We start from the raw sequence: 14,353 nt of genomic DNA on the forward strand, positions 1-14,353 counted from the left end.
GACCCAGGACGCTGGCTCCCACATTTTGGTTTCACCAGAGAAGAAACTGGATGCAGATAAATTTCCTCTACTAGGTACCAACTCCTTCTGTACTCTCTTGGAGTTTCTGTGTCCCCAGTATCTGTATTACACATTGACCTTAAGGAGTCGTCCCTTCATTTAAGTATGAGAAGATTCTAAGCATCAGCCGTCACATCAGTGAATCCACATACAATGTACACTCACTGATCTCAAAGGTCAGGCCCTGACATGTGGTCACCTAAGCAAGAGTTGGTGATGGGCAAAAACATTCCCTGACTTATGAAAATATTTCATAATATAAAAAGGATAATGGCACTTGAGAGAACTAACACTAGTAAATGTACAACAAAAAAAATAGAACTAGATCCTTGATAGCATCTACCTTAAAATTCAATAAAATAAAAAAAATGGGGCTGGCATTATGGTACGCAGTTTAAGCTGATGTCTGGGATGCCAGCATCCTATATCAGAGTGCTAGTTGAGTCCTGGTTATACTGCTTCTGATCCAGCTCCCTGGTAATGTGTCTGGGAAAGCAGTGTAAGATGGCCCAAGTGCTTGGACTCCTGCCATCCATGTGGGAGACTGGGATACAGTTTCTGGCTTCAGGATGGCCCAGACCCAGCTGTTGTGGCCATCTGGAGAGTATACCAGTTGTCTCTCTACCTTTCAAATAAATAAAAATAAATCTTAAAAAAAAAAAGAAAAAGTAGATGAAAGATGACATTTAAAACAAAAGGCTGATTTTAATAGACATATCAGCAATCTAACAATCTCATTATACATGTTGTAAGGTAGAATTCACTCAGAAACATAAGAAATGAGGGAACGTTTGGGAAGGTGTCTGAACTCAGACAAAATGAACAAGGTAAATGTGGATTTGGCAAGCCAAAGATGGTTTTGTAATAAATGCTGCTGACATGACTGGCTACTGACCTATAACAAAAAGAACCAGAGCTCACATTAGATGAAATAAAGACAGCCAAAATGGCTATGTGTGTGTTCACACACACATGCATGTGTACCTGCACGTGCTTTTATTTGCATAAGACTGGGGTAGGAGAAATAATGAACAAAAATCCCAGAAACAATAAAAAACACTGACATTCCATAATAATATGAAATTCCCTATGTGGAAAGACAATAAAGTCAAAAGATCCATAATACACCAGCCTAAAAATACACTCCTTAATGACTCATAAATTAGTAAGAAAAAAATCAGCTCAGTGAAAAAATATGCAAAAGTGATTGAACCAGCAATTTTTAGAAGAGAAAATGCCAGTGGTTAGGAAATACATAAACATATGCTCCGTAAACAGACGTTTCTCAAAGGAAGTCACACGGATGCCCAACAGGTACCTGAAAACATGCTCAGCATCACTGATCATGAGGGAAACGCAAATCAAACCACCATGAGATAGCATTTCATTCCAGTTAGGTGGGCTATTATCAGCAAGACAAAAGACACCAGGTGCTGGTAAGGATGTGCACATTGCTGATGGTGTTGAAGACAGTATGCAGGTTTCTCAAAAAAAAAAAAAAAAAAAAACTAAACTAAAAATAGAACTACCATATGATCCAGCAATCCCATTACTGAGTTGTATCCCAGGGAAGTGCAATCAACCCAAGAGACATCTGCACTCCTATGTCTACAGCAGCTCTATTCACAATAACTAAGAAATGGAGACAAAACATTGAAAAAAAATTTATCCACTGATGAGTGGATAAAGTATAGTACATCCATCTAGACATAAAATGCATAAAATCTTGTTAGGTGCAGCAACAAGGATGGAACTGGAAGCCATTATATTTAATTGAAATAATCCACAATAAGCAAGATCTCACTCATATGTGGAAACTAAAAGAGTTCATCTCATAGTTAAAATAGCAGTTACCAGAGGCTGGGGGAGAGTTGGGGAGAGGGATGAGAAAAGACTAATGGGTACTAAGTCAGACAGAGGTAGTTCTGATGTTCTATTGCACAGCAGGATGACTTTATTTATTTATTTGTATACTTGTTTAAACTTTCTATTAATTTTATTTTATTTATTTAAAGGCAGAGAGAGATACAGATAGGTATCTCCCACCTGCTGGTTCACTTCCCAAATGCTCACAACATTGGGGCTAGGATAGTCACGAGTCAAGAATTCATTTACCCAGGTGCATGGCAGTGACTCAACTACTTGAGCCATCACTTGCTGCATCCCAGGGTGTGCGCCAGCAAAAAGCTGGAATCAGGAGTGGATCCAGCACTTGAACCCAGGCACTTCAATATGGGACGCTTGTGTCCCAAGTGGCAGCTCAAATGCTAGGCTAAATGCTCACGATCATTTTAAGTTGACTTCAATTTTTTAAAAAGGTGTTTGTTTTCGTCTACTTGAAATGCAGAGCCATAAAGAGAGAAAAAGACACAGAAAGAGAGAAAGAGAGAGAAAGAGAGAGAGATCCATGGTTCATTCCTCAAATGGCTGCAACAGCCATGGCTGGGCTAGGTCAAAGCCAGGAGCTCAGAACTCCATCCTGGTCTCCTTATGGATGGTAGGGGCCTGATCACTTGAGCCATCATCTGCTACTTCCCAGGATGCAGTAGCAAGAAGCTAGATAGGAAGCAGACTTGAACTGGCACTTCAATATGGGATATGGGGTGTCATGAGTCGTGGCATAACCTGCTGTATCACAATGCCCATTCCCTAGGATGACCATTTGATAATGAGAATACACTGCTTATTTCTCCAAAAGACAAAATAAAACCTAGAAAAAAAGGATGTTGGATGTTTTCACCATAAAGAACCGTTAAATGTTTGATGGACATGTTTATCCTGATTGAACATTATACAATGCATACATGTACAGAAAACATGGTGCCCCACCGATATGCACAATTTTTTAATAAGTATTTATTCATTTATTTTATTTATTTGAAAGACAGAGATTCCCATCTGCTGGTGCACTCCCCCAAATGCCTGCAACAGCAAGGCATAGATACCAAAGCCAGGAGCTGGGAACTCAATCTAGGTATCTCACGTAGGCAGCAGGAATCCAACTACTTAAGTCATTACTGATGCCTCCCAGGGTGTGCCTTAGCAGGAAGCTGGAACTTAGAGTGGAGCTGGGACTTGAACTCAGGCACTCTGATATGGAATGGGGCATACCATAAACCATCTTAACCACTGCATCAGACACCTGCCTTGATATGTATAATTTTTAGGTGTCAGTTTAAAATTTTAAAAATTATCTTTAGGCCGGCACCGCGGCTCAATAGACTAATCCTCCACCTGCGGCGCCGGCACCCAAGGTTCTAGTCCCGGTCGGGGCACCGGATTCTGTCCCGGTTGCCCCTCTTCCAGGCCAGCTCTCTGCTATGGCCCGAGAGTGCAGTGGAGGATGGCCCAGGTGCTTGGGCCCTGCACCCCATGGGAGACCAGGATAAGTACCTGGCTCCTGCCATCGGATCAGCGTGGTGCGCCAGCTGCAGTGCGCCAGCCGCGGCGGCCATTGGAGGGTGAACCAACGGCAAAAGGAAGACCTTTCTTTCTGTCTCTCTCTCACTGTCCACTCTGCCTGTCAAAAAAAAAATTATCTTTAAAAAAGCTCAAGGAAATCCAAGTTAAATGTTAAGATAATACTTTCTGCTTATCTTGTTGGCAAAAATTAAGATTAGTGCCATGTTCAGCTGCTAAGGCTATGTGGAAGTGGGCACTCTCATCAAGGGTAAAATATCTCCATTCTCAGGTAAGTAATCTGGTAGAATCTATTAAAATTAAAATTATGCATTTTCTCTAATGTAGAAATCCTATTTTTAGGCCAGTGCTGCGACTCACTAGGCTAATCCTCCGCCTGCGGCACCGGCACACCGGGTTCCACTCCGGGTCAGGGCACCAGATTCTGTCCTGGCTGCCCCTCTTCCAGTCCAGCTCTCTGCTGTGGCCTGGGAGTGCAGTGGAGGATGGCCCAAGTCCCTGGGCCCTGCACCTGCATGGGAGACCAGGAGAAGCACCTGGCTCCTGCCTTCGGATCAGCACTGTGCGCCGGCGGCAGCAGCCATTGGAGGGTGAACCAACGGCAAGGGAAGACCTTTCTCTCTGTCTCTCTCTCTCACTGTCCACTCTGCCTGTGAAAAAAATAAAAATAAAAAAAATAAATCCTATTTTTAGGAATTCAGCCTAAAAAAATAGAAACACAATTACACAAGATGGTGTGAATAAAGACTGATATTATAGCATTAGTCATAGAGGAAAAAAAACTAGAAAAATCATCTTAATGTTTATCAGTAAGACAATATTTGACTATTCTAGGGCATGCTCATCCTATGGAATATATGGAGCTACGGGGACAAGATTTGGCCTAGCAGTTAAAATGCTAGCCCAAATGCCTGCACCCCATTTCAGAGGGACAGGTTTGATACTCACCTCTGGTCCCTGATTCCAGTTTCCTGCTAATGCAGACCCTGGGAGGCAGCAGTGGTGACCCAAGGGATGGGGTTTCTGCCTCAAGTGGCAGACACTGATTAAGTTTCCCCGCTCCCAGCTTTGACCCCAGGCAGTGGCAACTGCAGGCATTAGGAAGTGAACCAGCAGATAGGAGCTTGGGCTCTCTGTTTTTCAAATAAATAAATAAAAATTTAAAAATTTCCATATATTGATATGGATAGATGTTCACAATATATAAAGTGCAGAGTATTGTAGAGAACATAATCCCATTTTCATAAAAAATGTATAAATGAATACTATCATAGATTTTAGTAAAGTGATGAGTAAAATATAAACATTAACACTAATTATCTTATTGGGTGGTACCGGAGGAGAAGGAGGCTTAATATTTTTCTTCATTTTAATACTAATACATTTAAATATGATTTCATATTTCAGGAAAAATCAACACATTAAATAAGCAATTTCTGAAAATTTCAACAACATGTATTTAGACTTCAAATTCCATATATCACATTGTCTGATACCCTGGAGTTTTTGCCTTAAAAATTAATTGATGCAAAATAAGCATTTTTGCTCCAAGTCTTCTTATTTGAATAATGAAATTATTAAAAATTACATTCATAATCCATATCAACCACCTACTATTATATTTAAAGTCCAGCCTATATCAACCTCAAATTCTAGTTATTTGATGTGGCCTTTAAAGTTCTGTAACCAGGAGTGGGCGTTTGGTACAGTAGTTAAGACATGCTTTGGAGGGGCCAGCACTGTGGCATAGCATGTAAAGCCTCTGCCTATGGTATTGGCATCCCATACAGGTGCTGGTTCGAATCCCGGCTGCTCCACTTCCAATCCAGCACTCTACTGATAGCCTGGGAAAGAAGTGGAGGATGGCCCAGGTGCTTGGGCCCCTGCACCTGTATGGGAGACCCAGGGGAGGCTCCCGGTTCCTGGCTCCTGGCTCCAGATGGGCCCAGCTCTGGCAGTTGTCAACATTTGGGGAGTGAACCAGTTGATGGAAGACATCTCACTCTCTCTGTCTCTGCCTTTCTGTAACTCTGTCTTTCAGATAAATAAAATTTTTTTTTTTTTTTTAAAGACACCCCTTGGGAATCCCAAATTCCATATTGGAGTGTTTGGGTTTGAGTCCCAGCTCTGCTCCTGACAGTTTCCTGTTAAAGCAAATCTTGGAAGGCAGCGGTGAAAGATCAAGATGGGTCCCTGTCACACACCTGGTTTCCAGTTCCTGGTGTTGGCCTGGCACAACCTTAGGGGTACTGTGGGCATTTTATGAGTGAGTCAGCAGATAGGCTACCTCTCTCTCTCTCTTTTTTTTTTTAAGATTTATTTATTTATTTGAAAGTCAGAGTTACACAGAGAGGAGAGGCAGAGAGACAGAGAGAGAGAAAAAGAGAGAGAGAGATCTTCCCTTTGCTGGTTCACTCCCCAATTGGCCGCAATGGCCGGAGCTGCGCCGATCCAAAGCCAGGAGCCAGGAGATTCTTCCAGGTCTCCCACGTGGGTGCAGAGGCCCAAGGACTTGGGCCATCTTCTACTGCTTTCCCAGGCCATAGCAGAGAGCTGGATCAGAAGTGGAGCCGCGGGGTCTCCAACCGGCGCCCATATGGGATGCCAGCACTTCAGGCCAGGGCGTTAACCTGTTGTACCACAGCAATGGACCCATCTACCACGCTTTTTCGCTCTCTGTATTTTGCCTTTCAGAAGAAAAATTATACTGACTGAATAACTTCAAATATAAATAAAGTTCTGGAACTATACTAATGAAAAAATTAGAACAAAATGACACAAAGACCATGCGAAAATGCAGGCAGTGATTAAAAACCTTTTGGGATGCCTGCCTCCTTCAACATAGTGCCTGGTTCCAGCCCCAGCTACTCTGCTTCCAATCTTAGCTTCCTGCTACTATTGACAGCAGCAGGGGACGTTTCAAGTACTTGGGTCCCTGCCACTCCTCTGGGAGACCAGGATTGAGTTCTGAACTCCTGGCTTTGCCCTGGCCCAGCTCCAGCTCCAGCTACTGTGGGCATTTGGTGAGTGAACCTGCAGCTAGAAGATCTGTCTCCATCTCTCTCTTGCTCTCTCTTTCTGCCTTTCAAATAAAATGAAAAATAAATATTTTCTTAAAAAAATCAAGCAACAGACTCTCTAAATAATAACATATTTATTTAGTACTTCATAAACATATATAAAAATATCCAACAGTACCTGAAATAAAGACAGATTAAAATAGGAGGTGCAAATGTAGCTATGCCTTTTAAGTTGAGGTTGCATTTTTCTTACTGTTAATATTTAAAAACACCTGGCAAGTGAATTTTAAATCATTCTAAAACTTCTCAGAATATAAATTCCAACTCTACTACTAGCAACTGTACAAGTGTCCACATTATTTTTACAGAGAAGACAGCCAGCATCATTTTTCTCACACCAGGTTAAAATTTTCTTATGATTCTGAGCTCTCCAGTTTGACGCCCTGAAACATCTTCCTGAGTATGAAGAGCATTCCTGTTCCTGATTTTCCTTTTATTGGATAATAACTCTTATCTTGCCCTATCCTTTGGATGATATGGCTAACAACCCTACATTGTAAACTAGCTCCTCACAAGAGAAGCACAGGTTTCTGCCTGATGGAGGTTGTTGAATTTGGAAAGAGATCCTCACAATCATATGAATGTCCAAAAGTTTAAAATCTGAGTTTTGGATCACTCTGAGTTGTACAGGTCTGCACTGACAGCCGTTAAAGTTTCGAAGGTAAGCTTATTCATGAGGCTTTTGTTGTAGTTGTCGTTCATCAGTTTTCAGTTGTTTTTCGATTAGTCCTGTCACCGTGCCTGCATATGTGATTTAAACTACAGCCTTTATCATCAACCAAACATCTATTCACATGCAGCTCAGCAAAGAGTCTGGAAATCCAACCAAAGCTTAGTAGCTGCTTGTCTCAGATGAGGTAATGAAGTCAGACCCCAGCTTGAAAAAGCTCAAGTGAAACTTGATATCAGGAAGCAGAACTTTCTAACTTCTTCAGAGTAAGGCATCATTGCAGGCAGCTTCTTACTTTGCATTAAGTAGTGTGAATTCCAAGATTATCAGACATCATATTCAGAAGGAAGCATAAAAACAAAGGCCAACAAGTAAGTAGAACCCCTGCATCGGCTGCATTCACCACGCTCAGAACTTGCTAAGGCGCTAATCCCTCTCAACACTCTAGTTACATATAAAACATCTCTTTTTCACAAGAATTAAACTTTGTTTTCAGCGTAACTTCATTTTATTCTTCAAATAAAAGATTGCTGAATCTTCTGAGGAATAAAAAAGAGGGAGGGATCATCTTTGATCATGCAGTGAGTTGATTCCACAATGTAGAAAAAAAGGTAAGAGAGACTTGATTGCAACGATTGTGTGTGCAACAGTGAATGTTACAAGGAGACAACTGGGCTCTCTATAAAGAGGTAATTTCTCCTGTGCACATTCCCCCTTTCATACAGAAATGGCTGTGGTTTCCAATCATGGCAAGGGCAGGGCTGTCTTTCTTCCACCACGTGCTCTGCTAGCTGACAGAGACCATGGAGCTGTGAAGATAGAAATGGGAGGGAAGGCTGGTAAAGGAGTGACTTAAGGCAACAGGATCTTAGTTTACAAAACACAAAAATGTCCCACAGGGGAAGGCTAATGTCCAGAGTAGGCCAACGCATCTTCATTCCTACTGCTCCAATTCTTAGGAAATCAAAGATTTTCAGACAGAGAAAATGCCAAAGACTTCAAATGCCTTTATGCAACTTCCACCAGAAATTTCTTCAATGAAGAACTGTGTTGGTGAAGTGGAGAGTCCAGGAGGAATAACATAGGGCCATCTGAAATTTACAGAAAAGCTTGTGGTTCCTCTACTGTCTGACAGTCAAGGCCAAAAAAAAAAAAAAAGATAAAAATTAAAAAAGGTTTCTCCTATTAATACAGCTCAAAAATCCTAAAGGCCTAAGGGAAGCTTATGTTCACATTTTTCAAAGAAAATCTGTAAAGATGGGGTCAGAGAGCATGGAGTCGGACGCAGCTCTTCAGAACTGTAGACTATTTAATGCATAAATGGGAATTTAAACCATGAAAAAATAAGTGGCGTGTGGGTGAACGGAGCATGCTTTCTGGAATACCCAGACATGAAAGGTCCAGTTTCAACACGAAGGACCCATAAAATGCCAAAGGCCCCTACAGTCATTCAGAAACTGCTGCTGAGGCCCAGGAGAGCTGCCCCCTCCCTACCAGGGCCAGGGATTTGGATCAAAGCATTTGCAGCAAGAATGCCAGAAGAGATTTCTCAGTGACCCAAGAATATGCACCTCCAATCTCCAACCTCCAACCTCCGCACTTGCCCTCTCAACAGCAGCCAAGGAACACTAAGAAGCTGTGACCATCGGAGCTCTCAAGAACAACACAGAGGGTGACACAGGCACACACGGATATTAGGGACAAGGCAGATGTGTACATGTGGAATTAGAAGCCAGTTCCAGCAGAGTGTGCACGTGATGGGCCATGTTACTCACTTCAGAGATGACATTGCAAGAACCAGTGGGTGGTACAAACTGAACACATTTGAATCTTAGGCGTTTTATTCTGGAAATTAATACAGTTAAATAGGCACAGATGTCAGTGTATTTAGTGACCTCTTTTTAAGATGTTTTCTATAGATGCTTACTGGTGTTACCCAATAAAAACATGGGCTGTCACCCTAAAAATAGTGGCATTTATGGCCTCAGTCTGTCCTTGCTACTATCTGAGAAGTCCATGTCATGTTCTGCCCATCGACAATTTCTTTCATTCAAAACACTGTGTGTAGCCCACCAAATCATGGTGTTGGGCTTCCTGTGTGTTTTCTGTCTGTCAGGTCCCAGGACTCAATCTTTCAGGAAAAAGAACTGATGTTTCAATTTCATTTAGAGTTTCCATTTCAATGACTTTCAACTGTCTAAAAGTAGAAGAGCCAAGAGTTGAGGAAGCTATTCATTATCCCTTTATACATTTATTTGTATGTGTCCAGTACAACAGATCACTTTCAGGTCCATAAAAAACATATCAGTTTGTTCAAATTTCTAAATGAGGAATACCAGGCTCCCAAATCACAGCTAAGACAGAGATGCCATTGTGTGAAAAGGTTCAAAGGATGGCACCAGATGGATGGTACAGTTGGCATTTTGGGTTTCTGATTCTCCCACTACAGGTCAGCTGACCAACTGGTCCCAGAGAATGGCAGAGCTTCCAGGACCCTGAAATGCTACTTGCTCTCAGCTCCTCACTTAACAGCGAATGGAGCTAGGCCTGGGAAGGAGCCATGCCAGCTGGTGACAAAGATGAGTCTACAGTCCTAATTCTCTTTATCAGTTATTCCAACTCAAATAAAACTATCCTTGAGAACAGAATGAACTTAATGAAGATCATTAATGAGTTTTATAATATCCCACTTTGTTTCAGTAATGAGTTCTTCATAATAAATGCTAATTTGAATCCCTAGCCAGGCACACTGTTTGCCCACCTACCAGCCAGACTCTAACAATTCTTTCCAATGTCCACCTACGCACAATGTGATTATGAAATCTCATGTCATGATCAAGGTGCTTTCTGGATGCTCTTACCTTCTCTTAGTTGCACTTGGAGGACCTCATCAAGAGAATTCTCTGCAAATTCTTTGGCTATGACTGAACCAAGAATGACTCTTGAGTTCACTGACAGTTACATGACTGTCAAAGTCAAACAATTTCCAGTCAAGAACTCATTCAGCCCAGATGGAAGCACTAGATTGCCTCAGGAGCTTTGAGTGTGAGTTGGTTTCAATTCTTGCTTGAGTGGTGGGTTCGGGAAATAGCTGAGCCATCAGTGAGTAACTTTCAAAGAGTCAGCTCTTTAGAGGAGGTAGGTTTCCAGAGAAGGGCAAAATCAGATAAAAACCCACCATAGGCAGTTGTCTCAAATCCTGCCAAAGGCCATGACAGGCAAGAAACAGCTGACATCTGGTTTTAGTAAAATGCATTTCAGTAAAATGCCATATTTTTGATTTGTGGCAGTTCTAAAATTTTCAAACATCAGGATTGTCATTGTGGCGTAGTGGGTAAGGCCATTGCCTGCGATGCTGGCATCCCTTATGGGCGTTTGTTCAAGTTCCTGCTACTCATCTTCTGATCCAACTCCCTGCTAATGTACCTGTGAAAGCAGTTTAAAATTGCCTAAGTACTAGGGCCCCTGCACCCATGTGAGAGACCTGGATGAAATTCCTGGCTCTTGGCTTTCACTTGGCCCAGCCCTGGCCATTGTGGCCATTTGGGGAGTGAACCAGTGATGGAAGACCTCTCTCTGTGTTTCTCTGTCTCTTTCTGTAACTCTGCCCTTCAAGTAGTAAATAAATATTTAAACAAAATAAAATTTTGAAATGTTTTGTGATAAAGAATAAAATGCTCAATTTGGGAGGCAGGGTTTGCAAATCACTGGAAAATCAATACAGAAATATTTTTTTAAAGTAAACTTAAATTTGAAGATATAAGATAGAGCATATGGAGTCCTAAATTATCAGACACACACAGATTCCCTGTTATAGTAGTGTTCAAGTTGTATGATCTGGTCTGTATCTTAGAATCTACCTAAAAATTATAGAATCTTACATATAAATTGTTTAGGGCTACCATGGCATTTCAGGACTTGTCTTTTACCATTTATCTTCAAAATAATGTGTATAGGAAGCAACACAAGTTACGACTTTGTTCCTCTTCCAAAGACAACATGGAAGCAAGACAAATAGCCAAATAAACAAAAGCAGACACAAAAGCAAAGTAGATAGAATGACCTCACAATCATTTCAACAGCGAATACTATGACATCTCGTTTTCCTATTCTCTTTCTGTCTTTACTTAAAATTCACATTAAGAGGCCAAAAGATTGAGGTGTGCTGGCGCCGCGGCTCACTTGGCTAATCTTCTGCCTGCAGCACCGGCACTCCGGGATTCTAGTCCCAGTTGGGGTGCCAGATTCTGTCCCGGTTGCCCCTCTTCCATTCCAGCTCTCTGCTGTGGCCCGGGAGTGCAGTGGAGGATGGCCCAAGTGCTTGGGCCCTGTACCCGCATGGGAGACCAAGAGGAAGCGCCTGGCCCCTGGCTTTGGATCGGCGCAGCACACCAGCCGTAGTGGCCATTTGGGGGTTGAACCAACGGAAGGAAGACCTTTCTCTCTGTCTCTCTCTCTCTTTCACTCACTGTCTATAACTCTGCCTGTCAAAAAAAAAAAAAAATTGAGGTGTGACTATGAAGTAATGACCTTGATTTCTCCAGAGAATTGTGGAATTAGCTACATGACATATCTTAATCCCTTCTCTATGGATCATTTTCTATAAAATTTTTCCATAAAAGTGATGAGCAAAAGAACATGGGAATTAATTGGAATGGGTTTGATGGAAGAATCAAAAAAAATCTAAAAAGAAATCTACTAATTCCAGTGTCACTAAATTCATAATAATAGAACATCAGATCCAAAGACTCAGATGCAAGTCAATGAACACCCCTCTGAACCTGGAGAATATGGATTGATGAACACTCAGAACCCATCCAGTACATTTGACTTAAAAAGACTACTAGGTTTTGTATTTTAAAAAATCTGAAAATTCAAAATAATTCCCTAATATTCAAGAATCTTAAAGTTAAGGACACTGAGGGGCCAGTGCTGTGGCACAGCAAGTTAAAGCCCTAGCCTGCAGTGCTGGCATCCCATATAGGCACCGGTTCAAGTCCTGGCTGCTCCACTTCCCATCCAGCTCTCTGCTATGGTCTGGGAAAGCAGTAGAGGATGGCCCAAGTCCTTGGGCCCCTGCACCCGTGTGGGAGACCCAGAGGAGGCTCCTGGCTTTGGATCAGCTCTGCTCTGGCCATTGCAGCCATTTGGGGAGTGAATCAGCGGATGGAAGACCTTCCTCTCTTTCTGGCTCTACCTCTCGCTATAATTCTCTTTCAAATAAATAAAATAAATCTTAAAAAAAAAAAGTTAAGGACACTGATTCCTGATGGGGGGAAGATAAGACTGAACTAGTTAAAGCCAAAAATAGTATTCCTAAATTTGCCTGAAAACCATTTAAATTTTAAATCATAATTAACTTGGAGCTCATATCAGAAATACCTTTCTCTTAAACATCACTATTCAGCAGTGAACCTCTGTGTGGTTCCCCTTGAAAGAACAGAAGGGAGCATCTGGCATCCAGCAGACGCTTGTTTCCCACGATCGTCCTTTGTAACAGAGAAGGGCGTGGCAAGGGTACTGCCAGTAAGGAAACATGGCCCTGGCTCAGCAGGAGTGAGTCCTTTAGCTGAGGGCAATTCCCTTGGGAGTGATTGCAACTTTCCCCACTACATAACAGTGACTTACATAAGGTGTTGTATTCGTATTTATTAGTGTGCACTACCCTACAGCAATAAATATTAAGGGGCATCCTAGTTATTATTTCTGCTCTTTAAGCCTAGGAGGGTATTTGTCTAGAACCTTTCCTATGTATACAAGTGAGGAGGTTTTCCAAAGCCTTATGCCAGAGAAGGGCAGTGACTAAGCCCTAACTGGAATAGTGATGGTGGTACTGGCAGTGATCCTACAAAAGGAATCACAGAAGCTGGCACAGAGAAACATAAAAGCATCCCATCTCTCCACAACACAGCCCCAGGCGCAGAGATTAAGTGAGAAGCCAAGCGCTATCCAGGTGCCCGTCAGACTCGTGGAGGTGTGGCTCCCCTCTTGTCACCAACCTGCTGTGGCCCTGCATGTCCCCCAGCTCCTTCTGCAGCCTGGCGTTCTTCTCCTCCTCCTCCAGCAGCCTCCTCTTCACAGTGCGCAGCTCCTGCTGGGCCTCACACTTGATGTCATTGGCCACCACCACGGCGGTCTGCAGGTCTGCTTGGAAGCGCCTCCATTCCTCGGTCTCCTCCTGAAAATGCCAGAGTCCACACCCGCATTAGACAGTGCCAGCACCGGTACCTGGGCAGGGCTCCAGGGTCCCCATGTGGACCACTGAGGAGGAATGGGCAGCAGTGCTCAGCAAGACCCTACTCTCATGGTGTCTTTTCACTGAGAAGCGGCATGGGTGGGAATCACACCTTTGTGTCACCAGAGTCCTCCATCCTAAAACTCAATGACTGCTTTAATTTTACTTGATGCCAACCAAAGACCTGTGCTATGGAAAGCAGACTAGAGAGAGTAAATGGAGTATTCTCCTCAGGTTTCCAAACCTGAGATGGGAAAGATCTACAGTGAGATGCCAGTGATGGTTTCCTGTCCCTGGCTGTACCCCACACCTCACCTTTATCTGCTTTGTCAGGGTCTTCAGCTGCCTTTCCAAGTCTGACTTCTGTTCCTCCAGCTTGATCACGTTACCTAGAAATAAGCAATTGAGACAGGGTTGGAAGAGCTGGGAGACTCCTCGGAGAAGGTAAGCTGGGTAGCAAAGAGGCAGCTCTGATACAGGCTTGTACATCCATCCATTCTATTAAAAACTTGATTTTTAGCACCCTGCAAACTGGGAACCAGAAGTAGGAAGTTCCTCCAAGATAGAGAACTATATAATGTGGAAAACAAGTGACACTTACTTAGGTTGTATAACGATATAGCATTATGGAAAGGTCCCTAGTAATCACTCACACTTCCCACACCTACCCCTGGGACTCCCTGATTTGCACACAAAATCATCCTGATGTTCTTTATAACTCTGAAGTATAATGCTTCTGATAACAGAGGGTATGACTGGTTATTACTCCCATGACTTCTTTTTAAAAATTAACTGGTCGGCGCCGCGGCTCACTAGGCTAATCCTCCGCCTAGCGGCGCCGGCACACCAGGTTCTAGTCCCGGTTGGGGTGCCGGATTCTGTCCCGGT

The 14,353-nt window shown here is 42.7% G+C and overlaps 1 protein-coding gene across 10 annotated transcripts in view; it reads right to left on the reverse strand.

Annotated features, from left to right (window-relative positions):
- Window positions 1-14,353, reverse strand: part of SPECC1 (sperm antigen with calponin homology and coiled-coil domains 1) — a 338,358-nt gene that overhangs the window by 95,243 nt on the left and 228,762 nt on the right. For 5 of the 10 annotated variants that reach the window (XM_070061464.1, XM_051824433.2, XM_070061465.1 and 2 more), the window contains 3 exons: window positions 13,781-13,854; window positions 13,230-13,408; window positions 6,620-8,039 (listed from right to left, as the gene is read on the reverse strand). In XM_070061464.1, coding sequence (XP_069917565.1) covers window positions 8,018-8,039; window positions 13,230-13,408; window positions 13,781-13,854 — 275 coding nt within the window. In that variant the 3' untranslated portion in view covers window positions 6,620-8,017. Of the gene's footprint in view, window positions 1-6,619; window positions 8,040-13,229; window positions 13,409-13,780; window positions 13,855-14,353 lie in introns of those variants that run through there. The other 5 variants (XM_070061462.1, XM_008270674.4, XM_008270675.4 and 2 more) reach the window with 1 other exon arrangement.

This window comes from Oryctolagus cuniculus, chromosome 17 (genome assembly GCF_964237555.1).
Source record: "Oryctolagus cuniculus chromosome 17, mOryCun1.1, whole genome shotgun sequence".
Taxonomy (NCBI): domain Eukaryota; kingdom Metazoa; phylum Chordata; class Mammalia; order Lagomorpha; family Leporidae; genus Oryctolagus; species Oryctolagus cuniculus.